General features: G+C 47.5%; 1 protein-coding gene and 1 long non-coding RNA gene across 2 annotated transcripts; both read left to right on the top strand.

Annotated features, from left to right (window-relative positions):
• The first annotated feature begins 3,730 nt into the window (after positions 1-3,730).
• LOC119099650 (putative caffeoyl-CoA O-methyltransferase 2) lies at positions 3,731-19,070 on the top strand. The gene is made up of 3 exons (XM_037222716.1): positions 3,731-4,026; positions 17,474-17,633; positions 18,615-19,070. The coding sequence occupies exons 1-3, from the start codon at positions 3,800-3,802 to the stop codon at positions 18,903-18,905; spliced, it is 678 nt and encodes a 225-aa protein (XP_037078611.1). The 5' UTR covers positions 3,731-3,799; the 3' UTR covers positions 18,906-19,070.
• Positions 7,556-11,889, top strand: LOC119099651 (uncharacterized). The gene is made up of 3 exons (XR_005094400.1): positions 7,556-7,643; positions 10,824-10,906; positions 11,825-11,889. It is a non-coding gene; the product is annotated as an uncharacterized LOC119099651 (long non-coding RNA).
• Positions 19,071-19,671: the final 601 nt, after the last annotated feature.

The raw sequence follows: 19,671 nt of genomic DNA, 5'->3' as shown, positions 1-19,671 counted from the left end.
AGACATCTCTTATAACGCTGTTGCTTCGCGGACTGCCTGCCAAAGCAAAATAAACAAACAAAAAAACAGCGTGAAGTATAAGCTTTCTCCCCGATGTCGCGGGGCTTATCACCATGGCAACCGGGGTTTCACGGGGCGTAAAACTGTAGCAACACCAATTCCTCTGACAAATCACAGGCTTAGATTGAAGTCCGAAGTCGTAGCAGAAATTAACAAGAACACTTTTTTGCAATGCTCAAGGTAACGGAGCGTACCCCCCCCCCCCTCACCGTGGTCGCGACCAACGTCGTCATGACAACCACTGAGCGTGTCTTTACCGAAACGAATGAAGGAACGTTTATGATTGGCCCAGCGTGCAATGGCCCATTATTGAGGAGAGCATTGCTTGAAGTTTGAGCCAGCACGTTACATGGATCATGGAATGCCTCCATCCCCAAAGCCAAAGTGCGCCTCGAAAAGAGCCGCTGCGGTTTGCCCGTGAAATTAGCGATTTATTCAGCAGTTTTTTCAAGCTGGGTCAAAGGACGGGGAACTCGATATCACCCAAAAACTACCGGCCAACTGCAAAACTGTGAGCATCGAAATATCCCCAAGCGCAAGAGCTAACGTCCGTCAAATTCTCTCCTCTCAAGATCACCCTTCAAGGTCAAACGCCGGCTGAAAGGACGGGGAACTCACCCAATCAATCACCCCAAAATTGCCGGCCTTTTCAAATTTCTTAACATCAGAATATTTCTGACAGAAGGAAATATCGTCCTTTAAAAAGTCCTGACCTCTCAAGGTCATCCCTCAAGGTCAAACGCAGGCTCAAAGGATGGGGAACTTCATATCGCCCAAAAATTACCGACCGATTTTAAACTTACAAACATCAGAATATTCATCACCGAAAGAACAAGCGTCCGTCAAAAAACTGACCTCTCAAGGTCACCCTTCAAGGTCAAACGCGGGCTCAAAGGACGGGGAACTCAATATAACCAAAAAATTACCAATCGATTTTTAACTCACAAACATCAGAATATTCACCACAGAAAGAACTAGCGTCCGTCAAAAAGTCCTGACATCTCAAGGTCATCTTTAACGGTTAAACAAGGGCTCAAAGGACGGGGATCTCCATATCACCCAAAAATTACCGGCCGATCTTTAACCTACGAACATCAGAATATTCTGCACAGAAAGAGCTAGCGTCCTTCAAAACGTCCTGACTTCTCAAGGTCACCCTTCAAAGTCAAACACGGACCCAAAGGACGGGGAACTCAATATCACCCAAAAATTACCGGGCGATTTGAGAACTATCAGCATCAAAATATTGACAAGCGCAAGAGCTAGCGTCCTCCAAAAAGTCCTGACCTATCGATGTCACCCTTCAAGGGTAAATGCAGGCTCAAAGGACGGGGAACTCGGTATAACCCAAAATTATTGTCCGATTTGCATCTTTCAAACATCAGAATATCCAACACGGATAGACCTAGCGTCTGTGAAAAATTATTGACCTCGGAAGGTCATTTTTCAGGGTCAAATATGGGTTCAAAGGACAGGGAACTTAATATCACCCAAAAATTACCGCTCAATTTTAAACTTGCAAAGGTCAGAATGTTTCCCGCAAAAAACAACTAGCGTCCGTGAAAATTCCTGATCTTTCAAGATCACTATTCAAGGTCAAACGTGGGCTCAAAACACAGATAACTTTAAATCACCCAATAAATACCGGTCAATTTTAAACTTTCAACTGTGAGAATATGCACTTAAGAAGAAATGGCGTCCGTGAAAAAACCCTGACCTCTCAAGGTTATTCTTTAAGGTCAAACGCGGGCTCAAAGGACGGGGAACTCCATATCACCCAAAATTTACCGGCCGATTTTTAACTTGCAACTGTCAAAATATTCACCGCAGGTAGAACTGGCGTCTGTCAATAAGTATTGACATCTCAAGGTTATTCTTCATGTTCAGACGCGGCTTCAAAGGACGAGGAACTCCATAGCACGCAAAAATTACTAGCCGATTTTAAACCTGCCACTGTCAGAAGATTTCCCACAGAAAAAGCTAGCGTCCGTGAAAAAGTTCTGACCTCTCAATGTCGCTTTCTCAAGGTCATTCTTAAGGGTCAAACACCGGCTAATGGAACGCGGAACTCCATATCACCCAAACCTACCGGCCGATTTGAACTTGTAAACATAAAAAATATTCACCTTACATATTGACCTAACCTGACCTGGTGAATATTTTAATGTTTGTAAGTTCAAAAATCGGCCGATGACCTCTGGGTGATATTAAGTTTCCCGTCATTTGAGCCCGTGTTTAACCTTGAAGGGTGAACTTGAGAGGACAGGACTTTTTACGAACTCTTGTTCTTTCTGTGGTGAGTATTCTGATGTTTGTAAGTTAAGGATCGGCCGGTAATTTTTTGGTGATATGGAGTTCCCCGTCCTTTGAGCCCGCATTTGAGCTTGAAGGATGACCTTGAGAGGTCTACACTTTTTGACGGACGCTAGTTTTTTCTGTGGTGAATATTTTTATGTTTGTAGGCTAAAAATCGGCCCTCAACTTCCGAGCGATATGGAGTTCCCCGTCCTTTGAGCGCGAGTTCAACCTCAAAGAATGACCTTGAATTGTCAGGACTTTATGGCGGACGCTATTTCCTTCTGTGTTGAATATTCTGATGTTTGTAAGCTAAAATCGGCCGGTAATTTTTGGGTGATGTTGAGTTCCTCGTGCTTTGAGCCCGTGTTTGTTAGTTTTTTTCTGTGGTTTATATTTTGATGTTTGGAAGTTAAAAATCGGCCGGTAATTTCCGGGTGATATGGAGTTCTCGGTTCTCTGAGCTCGTGTTTAACCTTGAAAGGTGACCTTGAAAGGTCAGGATCCTTTAACGGACGTTAGTTTTTCTGTGGGAAATGTTCTGATCTTTGCAAGTTAAAAATTGGCCGGTACTTTTTGGGTGATACCGAGTTCCCCGTCCTTTGAGCCCGCGTTTGACATTGAAGGGTGACCTTGAGATGTCAGGGCATTTCGATGGACGCTAGCTCTTGCGCTTGTTAATATTTTGATGCTCACAGTTTTCATATCGGCCGGTCGTTTTTGGGTGATATCGAGCTCCCCGTCCTTTCACCCAGGTTTTGGCCTTGGGTTACATGATATTGCAAAATGAGGGTAATTTTTGGTGTTCTCATGCCACAATTGACCTTGCGACCGTTTTTCGGAGCAATCGGAACTCGCTGCTGAAAAAAATCGCTGAATAAATCGCTTACTTCGCGGACATCGCTGCGGTTAAAGTCATGGGGGAAAATCAAAGCTGAGGTGAAGAGTTTTGTTGAATTCGCGGGATAACGGCATCATGTTCGCAGTTGAATGAGATAATTCTTCCGCAGAGTCGGCTACTTCAAATCAAATGTCTGAGCCGCTCAGAAGGACGTCGAGAAAATTGGTGGTACGGATCGAATCATACCCGTCTGATTTACCAATAAGTGAAAGGTGCAAAGAATGTGGGATGCTCTCTTTAATGTAGCCGCAGGCTCGAGAGTCTTTTTCTGGGGGGGCGGGGCTTCCATCATCACGGGCCTTTCGTCAACCTGTGCTTCCCCTCGCCTAGCCTCTGGCTGTTTCCGTGGAGGTCACGCGTGCCGCGCATGACTGGCCCGTGCCGACGCGACGCCGTCAGCTGACTAACCCCCCCCCCCCCCCCCTCCCTGCCCGCAGGCCGGGTGTCCGGGCTCCTCCATCCGAACAGTCGGCGTCCGGTGGCTGTGGAAGGCGGGTGAGCTGCATCGATCGCGTGACGGAGCCTGCGCCAGCCGCCGTCGTCATGTCGGTGATCAAGGAGCACAGCAAAGATGCCGGCCCGCTGCAGCGGTATTTGGCAGAGCATATGACGCCACTGAATCCGCACCTCGTCAAGTTGCGCGCTGCCAGCCTGCATGACGTAGACCACGCCATGCTGAGCGCCTCCGACCAGATGAACTTTCTACAGCTGCTGCTAAAGACGCTTGGCGCCAAGAAGACACTCGACGTTGGGGTGTTCACGGGATACAGGTGACCAGATGCGTCCGGCACGCGGCTAATGCTGGTGGCCAGTGCTATGCGAACTAAGGGCGGCGAAGCAAAAGGGAGCGGGGACAAAGGAGCAGTTGTCCTGTGGGAACCAGAATAGATTTTCTCTCTGCAAATTTTTTGTTGAACATCTTTTTTAAGCTGACGGTTTTATGCCTACACACTAATCGTCGTAAAATGCGGATCACAGAGGCCTCATGACGGTCTAGGAACCCTAAATTGGGCTCCAAAAACCCTTTTCGGAATTAACAGCCCCGCTTTCTGGATCAGGAACTCTATTTTGTGTTAAGGAGGCATTTGCTAGTTCGGGAAGCCCCTGTTCTGAACTAGGGGTCTCTTGCGGTCAATGAGTATACTTTATAATGAGGATTCTAGATGTTGGAAGGCCCTTTTCTGGACCACGATCCACATTCTAAGCCAGGAGACCCTCTCTCGTATGTCCGAAGGCGGCTACACCCGATCCGGATGACCTATTTTGGGATAATGAAGATGCGGGTCGGATTTTGAGATCCCCTCTGCAAATCAAAAGGATGCTGTTTTGGAGTAGGAGGCTTTTGTACGCTTCAGAAGGCCCTTTTATTGCATAGACGGCCCTGTATTGAGATGGGAGGCCCTTCGCTTGATCGGGAATCAGGTTAAGCAAAGAGCCTGAATCCCTGATTTTAATCAAGAGGTCTCAGTTCGGGATCGGTTTGCTGTCGACGTTTACGACCCATGTTATTTTTTTTTAATTGTCAAGGGAACGCGCTTCCCTCTTGAAAGACACTATCCAGGAGAACCTTTCGAGAGAAGATCCAACTTTGCTCAGCGAGCCTCGTGGTAAAGTTCGCCGCCGCCAACCGAAAATCCTGTCTGGTAGGCTAAGCTCCCGGCCTCGGGGATCCAGTTCATGCAGCCCACTCCACCTCACTGCGATCGAGCCTGCCTGTTACAAGTGATTCCGTGAAGGCAGGCTGCATGTAGAAGTGCAGCGTGTTCTGCCGACTTTCATGACCTAATCAAACAACTTGTCGTGCCTTGGCCCGTAAAAGCAGCGGCTGGAGCATTGCCTCAATCCCTTATAGATGTCCAAACTCTCAAGTTTTCCTCGGCGTCCAGTTTGCACTATCTCATATGCCCGTGAGGTTCACGATTTATCGAGTGATTTATTTGGCGCCGTGTTCCGGTTTCGATGGAAATGCGTGAGATGGTAGCTGCTCAATAATGGCACGATAGCACCGAATATGACGTTTATTTTTCAATATTACATGAAGTCAAATTCTAAGGTCAAGTGACTCCACATCACTCCAAAGTTAAGAGCCAATCTCAGATTTTTAAATTCCAGAATAATTTCCAACACACCAACTGGCGTCCGTCAATTGTGTTGACTTCTCAAGGTCACCCTGTTAGGTGGAATTAAGATTAAACGGCGTGGAACTTCACATCACCAGAGGATTACCGCCGGATTCCGGATTTTTAAGCACCAGAGCATTTACAGCGCATAAACTAATGTCCGTCATAAGCTTCTCAAAGTCACCCTTAAAGATCAAATGTAGGCTCAAATGACAAAAAACTGTATATCGTTCAGCTTGAACTCCATCGATGCTATCAAAAATTATCGCCTTATTGCAAATTTTTAACGATCAGAATATTCACCAGCGCACGAAATAGTGTCCCCTGAACATTCCTGATCATGCAACAGCACCTTTTAATGTCAAACGGCGTTGCAACTCCTTGCACCCAAAGTTTACCGACATCTTTTGGATCACAAGCACCAGAATCGTCTTCGGTGTGTAAGTTAGCATTCCTCAAGAATGTTGACCTCTCATGGTCACCCTTCAAGGCAAACTGTATGGTGAGATGATTGATAACTTTATATTTCCTCTAAGTTGCCGGTCATTTTGAATTTTTAGCATCGCAATCGTCTTCAGTGCATAAGCTAGCGTCCGTAAAAACGGAGCTCTCAGGGTCATCCTTGCTAAAATGCAAGGTCCAATGACAGGGAATTCCTAATTATGCAAAAGGTCCTGTATGATTTCAGATTTGCAAACATCAGAATATTTACCAGTGCAGGAAATGGCGTCCTTCAAACAGTCTTGTTCTCTCACCGTCACCTTTCAAGGTCACATAGTGGAAACTTATTAATATAATATGTACCCTAAAATACCATATAATTGCTGACTGATTTCGGATTTTCAACTATTAGGATATCCATCAGTTAATGAACTAGTGTCTGTCGAAAAATCCTCACCTCTCAACATCACCCTTCAATGTCAAATACACCCTCAAATCAGGCGAGCTTCATGCCAAAATTATTCATCGCTCTTCCTGGTTTAGGAGATGATGACGACTCTGAAGCTTAAAATCCGATACCGACCAGTAGCTTTCATGTGATATAGATGTCGCCGTCATGACATCTGGAAGAGTGATCTTGAGAAATGGGGACTTCTTGACGAACGCTAGTACATAAGCTAGGGACGATTCTGATGCTTGAAATTCGAAATCGGCCGGTAACTGTGCGGGTGGCGTGGCACTCCCGTGTATGTATCCTTTCCTGCGTAGCATCCCATGCACATATATATATATATATATATATATATATATATATATATATATATATATATATATATATGTGTGTGTGTGTGTGTGTGTGTGTGTGTGTGTGTGTGTGTGTGTGTGTGTGTGTGTGGTGTGTGTGTGTGTGTGTGTGTGTGTGTGTGTGTGTGTGTGTGTGTGTGTGTGTGTGTGTGTGTGTGTGTGTGTGTGTGTGTGTGTGTGTGTGTGTGTGTGTGTGTGTGTGTGTGTGGTGTGTGTGTGTGTGTGTGTGTGTGTGTGTGTGTGTGTGTGTGTGTGTGTGTGTGTGTGTGTGTGTGTGTGTGTGTGTGTGTGTGTGTGTGTGTGTGTGTGTGTGTGTGTGTGTGTGTGTGTGTGTGTGTGTGTGTGGTGTGTGTGTGTGTGTGTGTGTGTGTGTGTGTGTGTGTGTGTGTGTGTGTGTGTGTGTGTGTGTGTGTTTGTAAACCCTCCTAAGTGGGGACCGAAGTCCGCTACACTCACGCAAGGTGAGGACCGTTTTCAAGGTGGGGGCCGAAAATCGGTCCTCATTTTGCAAACCATTGGAAAACGCTAATTTCGTCCAGATATTGGTCTGGTATCAATCCCTTAGAGGTCCCGACATGGTAGGTTTTGTCCGCCAAGTGTATGTTTCATAGTCACGTGACTTAGGTTGACTTACACAAATCCGCCGGAGAAGTTTCTCGCCTTTCGACTGAAATGTGTGACGTCATCTTTGAATAGAGATGTGCTAATCTTGTTGTCACCTTGAACGCACCATGTAGTGTTGATTTCACAAGACAGAATTGACTGAAGTAGCTAAATGATAAACAATAGTTATTTTTATATGCCTTAAGACGTTTAATAATGACCAAACATTAACAATGATGTAGTTTGGCGGGGCACATGCGTAGTACCCATCACTACTGATTGTTATGGCAGACCTTGGCCGCGAGTTGGAATGCCGTGGAGGTGTCGCGTCGCTCGGTTGGTGTCTTGTCACGCGATCAAGGGACGTGAGATATTACTGCGTGGTGCTTAGTGGTGTTCCTGTGGGCTGGCACGATATGGTAAGTACTGATAACTGCATGATGTTCTGTACTGGAAGCTCTGTTTTTTAAGTGCATGAAGTTTCTCGTACTCGGGTGCACCGCAGTATCAGGGACAAGGGAAATTCTTCCAACTTGATGGCGGTGCGGCAGTTTTACCGTTGAAACCTCTGTAGATATGAAGGAGGAAGGGGGCAAGCATTAGGTGCGCAGCGTTATGTGGGGCAATGCAAATTCTTCCAACTTGGTGGTTGTGTGGCCGTCTTAGCGTTGCATCCCATGTAATTGTCGACGCGAAGAGGGGGGGGGGGGGGGGGGGCATTAGCGTGCTTTTCACCTCATGTTCCCATTTACCCCTCAATGGGGTGTACCATTCTCACCTTACCCGCATGCACTGAGTGGGGGCGTAGGTACATAAAGTGAGTAGGGGGGGGGGGGCTTTGGGGGGGGGGGGTGGGGGTTGCCAAAACTTGTGAAATGATGAAGTCTAACCCAAAGATCATCAACAAACCAATTTCTCTTTGAGTTTGGCGCCATTTCATTTCTTAGTTGACAGCTGTAGCTTGATTTCGGAGGGGGGGGCCTAGAACCCCCCCCCTTCCCTAACGGAATAGGAAACGTGAACCCTGATATCGAGTAGTGATGGCACGAAACCTTAAAGCCTTTCAACCAGCAGATCAACACACGAGATGTGAACAGCCATGCTTTTTGGAAACTGCAATTAATGCGTGCTTGATCACTTCAGAATGAATGCAACTTTGACCAGCATGGCCCTAAAAGCATAGTGATCTGCAGACTAATCTGCTTGTGGCCCTCCACGTCATGGGGAGCAAATAGCTTTTCCTGCCTGCTCACACCACGTCATGTCAGAATGATAGGTCAGTTAATAAAGCATCAAAACTCAACTTTTCGACCAATGAATACTTTGGACCCTTCCACAGCTGCTTGATGTAGCAGTCTTTTGTAACCTGGAGGTGCAATTCTTTTGTTTTTATTTCAGTTTCCATGAGATAACACAGAATACACTAGGTACCTGGCCCAACTCATTAATCTATTGAAAATGTGCATATTGCATATGCTTTCCACCCTCTATGTTCACAATTTCAGGCAAAACATAGTTTAGTCTACCATAATGTGTGGACTGTAGTGATTTGTGGTAGTGTTGGAAAGCAGCTAAATCAAGGGCGTAGCCTGCAAAGGAAGTAGCAAAATCAGACGAAAATATGGCCACTCTTTTAGATAAATCACAAACTAAAAGCTTAACGTGTACCTTTTGACCAATAGAGAGCAGCAGGGGGCGCAGCCAGAGGTTTCGTAAGGGGGGGGGGGCACAGGATTGACAGAGGACCCCCTGATAGTAAAATCCCCCCCCCCCCAAATCACCTCATGTGACCCATTTGTTATTGAAGACATGTTTTTTCTTATTAAGCTCAGACCAACACGGAGCTGACCGTTCGTTGTTTGCGATCTCTGACCGAAAGAGAGGAGTTTTCTGTCTCAGGGGTCTCCATCGGTGCTAAAGATCATTTTACTGACATTTGGGATCACGGCCCTACGAGCGGGGGTCCTTAATGTGACCTACAGCCAGCCCTTCGGACTCTTCTAATCTTATATTAGTATTTGGTCTCTTATGTTAGTCTTTGGTTCATATTTGGTGTCGAGAGACCCTTCGGCCCCTCTTTGGGCCCCCTCAAAATCGCTCTGACTCGGGGCCACTTGCCGCCACAGTTCGAGACGGTGGCCCCTAACCGACACAGAAGCCCTTCATTGTACCAGGGACCCCGAACATTACAAATCGCGAGCCCCGGCCTTGTTTCTGCTTGGGAAATGGGTCTCAAGGGCTCAGACGGACATAGAGCCGACTGTTCGGTGTTCGTGGTCTCGGACCGATTGTCTGAGGGGGGGGGAGGGGGTGATCCTAAAACGATGCAAGGGGACCTCTGAGTAGTATTTTAAGTCACGACCCTGCGGGCCGCGATTCTTCACGTGACCTACCGTCAGTTCTTTAGACCCTTATACCCCCCAAACAGGCCTTTGATCGTCGGTTCCGGTGTGCTGTTCAAAAGTGCTGTTCAAAAGTTGAAGAATGATGTACATTTAATCTTGGGTGTTTTTGGTTCATCCTTAGCACGCATTAGCAGTTATGAAATTTCGACAGCCAGATGCAAGTATTTCACCACCTTGCCAATAATTATTGATGCTTTGAATGGTCATTCTTTCCGCATGTCAATTTACAAAATTGTAAGATAAACAGCCCATGACTGCTTAGCAAGCGCGCGGGCTGAACGAGTAAAACATTTTAAAACGCCTTCTGTTTCATACGCAAGCGCGCGGGTTGATCGAGTGAAACATTTTAAAACGCCTTCTGTTTCATACTTAGTAAGCCTTTGGCTTTCGTTCGGGCTGGTCAGGTGTTACCGATATGACATAACCGGTGTACTGGCTCTAAACACTAGGGTCAGTGGGTCTGATTGGCATGAAAACAAACATGACGCTATTTTGGTGGTGGGTTCAGGGTATACGCGACACACAATACTTAGCAAGTACAAGCAATGTGGGATTCGTCTCATCATTTTATTACCGTCTCCTACCCATCTTTAAGAAAGCCATTCATTTGCCATTCCTCTTAAATCTGTATTATTTGCCCGTGCGATTTGGAGACCTGCGATGAATAAAGTGTTCCCTTCTAACAACGTCCCTTGACCAAGTGATGTAATGCTAGCTTGTGATGGAAAGTGACATTCACTTCATGGAAGAAAGCATGGCGGCCAAAAAGGTGGCACTCCAGGAACTGATAGATTTTTGGTACATAGACTTGATGACATCGTATTCATGCATTTTATGTGTGAACAGACACGTGAACAGGGTTGACGGGTTTTGCGTGATTGATCTTTGGTAATCTTGACGCGCGTCTCGCATATGTCTGGATTACGTGTTTTTGCAGGGGGTTGGCTTCCTTTACCGGTGGACGACTTTAGCTCCCCACCGACTTGTGATGCAGGCAATCCCAATTCAGTGGTCAGCCTTCTCTTCCCAGTTTATGACGTCTGCCCTGGCAGGAAGGCTGGACCAGGCAGCAAATCGAACCCCGTACGTCTGGTTTCCTATACGCGCGGCTTAACGTATGTTTCTCTACCTGTTTGGTACAGTCAGAAGGCAACCAACATGTGTTGTGTTTTACAAATGCTCGTGCTGTTACAGGCATAAATCATACCGTTTGAAGTTATTCAACATGCCACTAGCAAAGATGGCATGTTTATACTGGTGAAGTTTAGTGGCTTCAGGTAAGAGCATACACTGTCCCAATCTCATCGAGCTAACAAGTGATCCTTGTTGGTAGGACCCCAGTGAATGACACTCGTGCATTGCGTTTCGTTTGAACAGCCGTGAGCCGATTTTTAAGACATTCAATGAAAGACTGAATGACTTGAGTGCTTCGTCTGTGCGTTTCTTGGCATAGATGTTCAGGGCATGAATAAACCGATATATACATTGTTATACTTACCTGAAAATGAGCATGGGCGGTGCCGAGATGGGAGGCAAACGGGCTGTCCGATCCCCTTTTCTCCAAAGACCTCGACAAAACCCATGACCAATGTGCGTGCCGTGGAAAACCCTACGACCCATGCGCCCAGCGGCCCATTACCCAACCAAGCAAAAGATGGTAGTCAATGGACTATTTTTGCAGTGAACGCTCAAAGGACCAACGCTAAATTTTCAGAAACATGCAGGTTTTAGCCCCTGCCCCTATTCATCCCCGGTTCTCTTACCCATGTCTTGCAGTGGTGCAACCAAAGACACGTGAGCTGTCTATACCTATGAGCGTGCCCTGGGGAAGCGTGGCTTTTCGGCGATGCTAGCAACCAGCCCTGACGTCTTCCATGCTGATGTGTTATGATCGTTAGGCGAGGGTATGATTGTACGATAAAAATAGCGTCATGAAATGTAATGAAACGGGTCTCCAGGGTGACTCCAGAGTCTCCTAAATGCTTTCTTTCCTCGCGCATGAGAAAATGGTCGTATAGAATAACAGCCAACGTTTCTTTGCTTGATTTTACAAATACAGAATTATCTGACTATTCTTAAGGCCCGTTCTGGCCACTCCAGGGCCCCTTAAGTTTTTCCGTGTGCCACTCCTGATCACTAGTTGTCTTCTGCTTGCCTAATTGGCGTGCATTCTCACGTTTTTCTACTTATTTCAGAGTTCCTACATGGGTTTCGAGAGAAAGAGTGCCTCTGAGCCTAATCCGGTCATATTTTGAGAAAGGTTGGTGCATGGTTAAAAAAAATGTTTCTTAAAGCATTGAGTGAAGCGTGAGCAGCAGCATAAGCTGAGAGCATCAGATCGCACAGTGCCCTTTGAAACTAGGTGTAGCAACCAAGGGTGATTGTGCTCTGTTTTGGGTCTAAAACTGATCAGTGGTAGGTACCACCTAACAAAATAATGTGTCATGGCATAGACTGTCTGTCATTGCTGCAAATCCCAACTGCTCTGCGCGGGAAATTTGCTCATTGCTTTGTTTCGTAACGTTTTGCAGCTTGTGTGTCTTCATTGTTTTTTGCTTGCTTTTAGTTGGATATAAAGTGGTTCTTTTGTACTTGCCAAGATACCAGTCATCACGAACATTTTTGTTCCGTCCATGAAAGAAACTGTTCATAGAATTTAAACATACGCATGGACACACGCACCAACGTGATCCCATGTAGTAGGCATCACAGAGTAACTGTGGCCAACCATGCACTTGCCCGTATTCTAGCACCGAGCGGGGTCAGTAGACCGACGCCCCATGAATGGATGTCCCCTTGGTTAAACAGCCACTTGGCCATGTGGCTTAGTTGGCTAAGGCGTTGGCTTCGGAGCCCAAAGTACCCTGGTTCGCCTCTGACCACCGGCGCATTGTGTCTCGGTCCCCTCGGCATAAGAATCGCAACTCCGATAGGTCTGGCACTGTAGCGCATCGTTGAGTAACTCGAACGATCCTTCTTCCGACGTACTGTTTTTTTGTTTTCGTTTTTGCTTAATACTCGTCATTAGGTAACCAATGGCGATCGGTCTGTCCGCAGATCATGATAATGATGCTTCTGGCCTCATTCCTGATGACGATGAAGATGAAGATCGTACGTACCTCCCCGACCCACGGCCAGCAGCGGACACGGACGAGGACGAGGACCAGGACATGGACGAGGACATGGACGAGGTACGAGGACAAGGGCAAGTCCAAGGATATGGACGAGAACCAGGATATGGAGGAAGTCAAAGACGAGAACGAGGACGAGGACCAGGATGAGGCCCAGGTAGTGGCCAAGAACAGCAGTAGGGCTTCCGGCGAACACAGTGTCTCTGTTGAAATATCTCCTAAAGCAAGAAAGCCATCCCTAAAGCGGAACGTTTGCCCCTATTGTGATACCCTGCACACAAAATTTGCACGCCATCTTTTCCGGAAGCATAAACGAGAACCCGACGTACTTGACGCGCTCGCCTTTCCAAAAGGATCAGGGGAGAGGAGAATCACTCTGGAAGGTATCATTCATAAAGTCAACTTCAAACATAACTGCTGTTTTCCGAGATGGGCGAGGAACGATTGTCCCCAAGAGGCGTCCACCCCAAGATATGAATTTCAACGTGAAAGATATGCTGCCATGTGGGAAATTTCACGGTGTCTTTTCTAGACGCGGCCTCTTTCGGCATCGGTGCCACGCCCATGGGAAAACTGCCTCTGGGGGCCGAGTCCAGTCCCAGGCAAGATCCTTGCTGCCGTGCCACAGAGATGCCGCGGCTGGTTTAGAAAACCTGATGGCGAAGATGCGGGACGATAGTATTTCGTCCACTTGCAGGCATGATGCCTTTATCATGGAGTTCGGGGCCCGTCTATACACAAGATTGGGCCACGAGCGCCACTAACATGCACACATCAGAGAAAAAAATGCGGCAGCTAGGACGACTGCTGCTGGAGCTGAATGTATCAAGCCCAGGATCAGGTCTAGATATGTTTATTCACCCCGCGAAGTTCATGGAAGTGGTAGGCGCGGTCAAGAACATGGCCGGTGTGAAGGAGGGCAAATATCATAGCCTATCGCTTGCTCTCAAGCTTGGTTATGGCCTCAGCGAATGCGCGCGGATACTGAAAACGCGCGGGATCACCAACGAAGACGCCACCCCGAGGACGGCTGCGGACGATTTCCTCCTGCTCTACCAACGAGATTGGAAGCTACACGTGTCTTCTCGTGCGCTTACCACTCTCTAGGAAAGGAAGTGGAATAAGCCCGTCGACCTTCCCCTCAATGCGGATGTTCAGAGTGTAACGAAGGAGGTGCGGGATGAGTTGGTGCAGGCTCAGCGGCTGTTGGAAGAGGAACGCTCTATCAAGAACTATGTTAAATTGTCGGAGACTGCGTTGGCATCCATCATTTTGTTTAACCGGCGAAGGCCGGGAGAAGCGTCAAGGCCTACGGTCAGATCATACACTGAAAGGGACCAAACTCTCAATGAAGATGTCCTGCAGCACCTGTCTCCCTTAGAGCGAGGGCTGTGCCATTCGCTGGGAGATATAGTGGTTCGGAGCAAAAAAGGAGGCGATGTGCCCATCATGCTGACAGCCACAATGCGAGGGGCGCTTGATCAGCTGATCGCAGCGAGGAAAGACGTTGGGATCCCTCTCGACTGTCCACACATTTTCTTCAACAGCGCAGCCCCAGTTGCGAGCACGCTCAGAGGCAGCGACTGCGCGCGGACATTCGCGCGGAGGGCACGTGTCAACAACATCACAGTCACGAAGTACAGAAAGCATGTGGCTACTATGCTGCAGCTGCTGCAACTGAGCGAGATTGAAGTGGATATCGTGGCCCGCTTTATGGGCCATGACATACGTGTCCACAGGCAGTTCTATAGACTTCCCGAAAAGACGGTGCATGCTGCCAAAGTGAGTAAAATACTACTCGCGATGGCCAAAGGGATCGGCGGATTCGCAGGAAAGACCCTGGATGACCTGATCCCAGCAGTTACGATGTCGTCGAAGGTGGTTCCGCTCCCAGTGTCGAAATAAACGACAGCGCTAGCATTATTGCCCCTGACGACATGGGAGTGGAGATGGGGGTGAAGAACGCTAAAGAGATGGCTTCCGATCCCCAAGCTGAAGCAGAAAACGGACCACCCAGGGGGCCAAGGATTAATGAAAGACGGCCCAAAGCCAAAAGGAGGGGCGTGCTGTGAACTGAAAGAGAAAAGGAGGTTATACAGAGGCGCATGAAGCCATTTATCGGTTCTCTGAAGTGCTCAGGAATGGCAGACTGCCTAGCGGCACTGAAGGAGAAGTCTGTGCACTGTGCCGGCGTTCCTGGAAGGATGTTAAGTTCTGTACATACAATGTGATCCAGAAGCACAAGTGTACCATGGAAATGTAGTTTCAGCTGAAAGCTTGGAATGCTCCATATCTAGATCCCCTGCTGCGTTGTGTGCAATCGCAGCCTTGCGGTGGCAATGTTCTTTTACCTGCAAGCTCGAGAGGCTCCGGACGTTAGATCCTCTGTTGTGTTATGTTGCAACCCCTGCTTTGCGGTGTGGTTGTTTGATCCGTTCGCAAACAAACTAAGAAACCTTTTGCACAAGAGTGTGTTTGTGGTGGACTGTGATCGGAACTGATGGATTTGCTGTCTCATGCTGCCCTCCCCACATGGAAATAACACAAAAACTCAAAACGAATAGCAGAAAGTCCGCGTCTTGAGACCTCAACATTGCCTCACAGATTGCAGTAGTGACCTATGTCAAGAAGTTTGAAACCGATTTTGTGACCTGCATAGCTGACTGACCTGACCTGCCCCAGATCGTCGTCGATCTGGACTCGTCGATCGTCGTCGATCAGGACTATCGATTGATCGTGGTTGTCGTCGTCATCATTGGGGCTGTACGACGCACTCACCTGCTGAGGTCATATGACGTCGCCTGACTAACCAAGGCAGTGATTTGTTATTGTGATTGTTCTTCATCTACGCCGTGGGCTGGTCGACAGGTACCGGCCAGGTACCGAAGACAGGGATAATGAAAAAGACAGCGGAAGAACTCGGAATGTTGAAAAATGCATGGAGGTTCAGATTTTTGTACTGTTCTCATTTTACGCATTATTCATACTTTGAAATCGACCGCCTTAATGTGATGTAATACCACATAGTTTGGCAACTTTTAATTCGCACACAATGTTATGCGTCCTGTCTTGACAAAGTTTTGGCGTCAACTTGTTGGAAAAAGTTTCGAACGCAGACGAAGAGACATAATTTTGGACTGTAATGAACAAGGCATAACATGTAGCATAAAAGTAGGCATAAGAAGTGAAAATCATCTGTTGCAAACCGAAAAATTGCGTGTAGCTCTTGCCATGTGTCAAATATAACATAATATAATACAATATAATCAAATATAACAATATAATGCAACATAATGGGAACATCACATAACATTACAATAAGCTACAAATATAGCAGTATATACTGCAATATAATGCAGATATAACAATATAATACAATGTTATACAAATATGACATGATATAGCACAGATCGATATAAATATCACGGCTCCTTCCAAAACAAAGGATGTGCAGGCAAGGCATCAGCAACCATGTTCCATTTCCATGTCAGTTGGTTCGCCAACGTGACCGAAGCGACGTTATCACCCAAATTCCCTTTCTTTCCATGTCATGAATGAGGGCAATTTAGATACACATTACAATGCGGAGACCGGTCCCTAGCTTGCTAAGTGTAAGGCGTATGACGCACCTTTGACGTCATATTAGCTGGTCCCCGCTTCGCAGCATCCTACGGATATTGATCCCTTATCGCTAGACCTACGAAATGCTTACCATCGCACTTTTCGGGTTTTCAGCAGCACTAAGATGTTAATTTCGTAACAACGCTAGCTCATGTTTAAAGAGGTGTGTAAGTGGTCCCCACTCTGTAGTAGTCCAGCGCGGTCCCCACTTGGGAGGGCTTACAAACAGGGGTGTGTGTGTGTGTGTGCGTGTGTGTGTGTGTGTGTGTGTGTGCGTGGAACGTTCATTTGACCTTCAGTTTGGCCTCGAAGCGTGACCTTGAAGGTTCAGGAGGTTTTAACTGACGCTAGTTTATACGCTGGTGAATATCAAAATGCTTGAAAGTCCGAAATCGCCTGCAGCTTTTGCATTACGTATAGTTCCCAGGCACTTGGTCATTAATGTGATTATGCAGAATGACCTTCAAAACACAGGACTCTTCCACGGGCGCTAGTTTATGTGCTGGTAAATATTCGGATGCTTTGACTTCCGAAATCATCTAGAAGTAAAAACGACCATTTTCAGGCAAACATACCTGAGCTGAAAATGGAGCCCGCATTCTCCAAAACTTAGATGGGTTGCAGTAGGATGCAACCATCGGCATCGCAAACGGGTGAGGAAAGTACGGAGGCCTCCCTGTAACACTGTATGGCCAAGAACTGCATAAACTACGCAGGTCATTGGCTGAACCCCTGTGCGTCCAACCTTGTAGCAACGCTTGCGGGGGGGCGGGGGCGGGGGGGGAGGGGATTTCTGGTGTACTTTGCGTGCCAGCGAGTGTAAGGTAGCCATAGGTTAAACAAAGCAATTCACCATGCGGTGACTTAAATTGTTTAACCTTCACCTTGCCGTGGATGTACTATGGAAGGATTCTTTTATAGATGCGTCGACTTACTTTTGTGTGAACATAACAGTGTGATCGTCTTTCGCAGCGCTCTGGCGGTATATTCCGATCTACATTTTGGTCTGGTGTAAATTGGGTGAGCGAGCTTCCTATCGCAGCTATGCTTATTTACTTTATGCGGACACAACAGCGTGACCGTCTTTCGCAGCGCTCTGGCCGCCGCTCTCGTCCTGCCACCTGACGGCAAAGTTACTGCCTGTGACGTCACAGACAAATGGTTGAACAAATATGGTCGTCCAGTATGGCAAGAGGCCGGTGTGGAGAACAAAATCGACCTGAGGATCGCCCCAGCCACCGAAACTCTTCAGGTACGAATTCAGACTTCATACAGCACTCCTGAAGGTGCCGCAATATAGACGTTTTAGTGCTTACCATGCACCCATATCGCCTGCTGTAAGGCAACCCCACAAATAACTTTCAACACCGAAGCCAATACGAGGCCGCCTACCTGTGTCATGGCCGGGTCACGCTCCAGTCGAGACGTTGAATCGCGCAAAAGTCCCTGCCGACACCCAGCTGGGGTACCAAGCTTTACCGCGTACATGGCGCCTCACCACACGTGACAGGCTGAGGACGATGGGCCGACGCAGGCAGGGGCGCAGCCAAGGGAGGCCGTGCCTTAGACGTGGATTTTTTCGTTTTTTACCCTAGAGGGCTCCCGATACAGAGTCAAGAGTCGGCGTGATGCATGCTGACTGAGCCTCGGACACCACACTGAAGAAAATCCGGGCTGCGCCACTAAACATAGGTATAAACGTTGCGTTTGTCACTTTCTAGGTAATCTAGACAGGTAGTGTCGCGACTTTTGCTCCGGATCTGGGCGTAGCGAATCATTGTTTTCGTGATATCAAAGTTACAGCAAGTTCAGATAAGAATGATGTAAATAACTGAGTTTTAACATCGCAACACGACGCGACACAATCACAAGATTTAAGCGTGCAGACACTAGCCAGTACGTTCGATCTGCTCGCTGTGCGCAAACTTTCCGCTAACAGCATATCGATCAGTGGGACTTCAGGTTGCCTCGGGCTCATATTTTACCCTGATTTTAATAAAAGAGTGGACTAAGAGTGGACTGGTCCACGGCAGAGTGGACCAGTCCACTCTCTCCTAACACTCGGTGCTCTTCTCGCTCTTGTCGACGTAGCTGACCGCCATACCGATTGACACGTTAGTGACACGAGATGCTCAACTGTTCTGCATCGTCTCAGAAGCGGCTGGCCCATGGCTGCCGAGCCCGGCGGGCGGCCCCTGTGTCCCGTTCCGTTCTGTCACCCGTTCCCGGGCAGGCGCTGATCAACGGAGGCGAGGCTGGCACCTTCGACTACGCCTTCATCGACGCCGACAAGACCAACTACCTCAACTACTACGAGTTAACGCTGCAACTGCTGCGCGTTGGCGGCATCCTGGTCGCCGACAACGCCCTCAGAGGCGCCAGGGTGCTGGGGGATGAGGACGCCATGGACGAGAACACGCGCACCATCCACGAGATGAACAAACGGGCCTCCTCAGACCCACGAGTCCACGCCAGCCTGCTCAACCTTGGCGACGGCGTGTTGTTTTGCCGACGCGTCAAATAAGGCGTGGGCAGAAACGCTGGTGACGAGAAGCGGTAGATTTGGGAGCAGAAGGGGCAGCTGTCCGCCCACATCTGCGGAAAGTTGGCTTTGATTTTATGCGAATGTATTAACAGACGTCATAGTTTTAAAAGCCGTCTTCCAAATGAGCTGTTAGCATACGCATTCAATTTTTGGTAAATATACGACCCTATGCCGTACATTACCTCTTCCCCTCTCAACTCTACTTGGTTGTTACTACCTGCATTGATAACGCCGACCCTCACGCTCTCCTCAGTTCTACATTATCTCAACATACAACAACAAAGCCAACAACTACGTGCTCCCGATCGTCCACCTGGTTGTACCACAAATATTATGTTGAGTGACACATCAACATATATTGAGGGTTGTTTTCCAGCTTGAAAGTGAAAAGTGTGTGAAGGTGCACTATTGAGGATGACAGCAGCTAAACATACTGATGTGAATGAATGAGGAATGGAGGGCGATGAATGAAAATGAATGAAGGGCAGGATTAAATGAGTGGAAGTCAAAGTAAGTGTCAACTAAGACTTGAAGATGAAAATGAATGAAAAGGATGAAATGCATGAAAAATGGAAGATAAATTGCGTAGCTACTGGTGGCAGGGTACACTCTCGATGAGCACAGCTTGAAATATGCAATACCATCAATGTAATCGATATTTAGCACTACAACGTAGTTTGACCAATGTCTCATGGTACATTGAAGTTCATTAACACAACAGAAGAACTTTGAATCTGTTCTGCCG

The sequence above is a fragment of the Pollicipes pollicipes genome, unplaced genomic scaffold (assembly GCF_011947565.3).
Source record: "Pollicipes pollicipes isolate AB1234 unplaced genomic scaffold, Ppol_2.1 Scaffold_4827;HRSCAF=5700_pilon_pilon_pilon, whole genome shotgun sequence".
Lineage (NCBI taxonomy): Eukaryota > Metazoa > Arthropoda > Thecostraca > Pollicipedomorpha > Pollicipedidae > Pollicipes > Pollicipes pollicipes.
The sequence above is the reverse complement of the archived record's forward strand: the minus strand, read 5'-3'. Positions and strand labels throughout refer to the sequence as shown.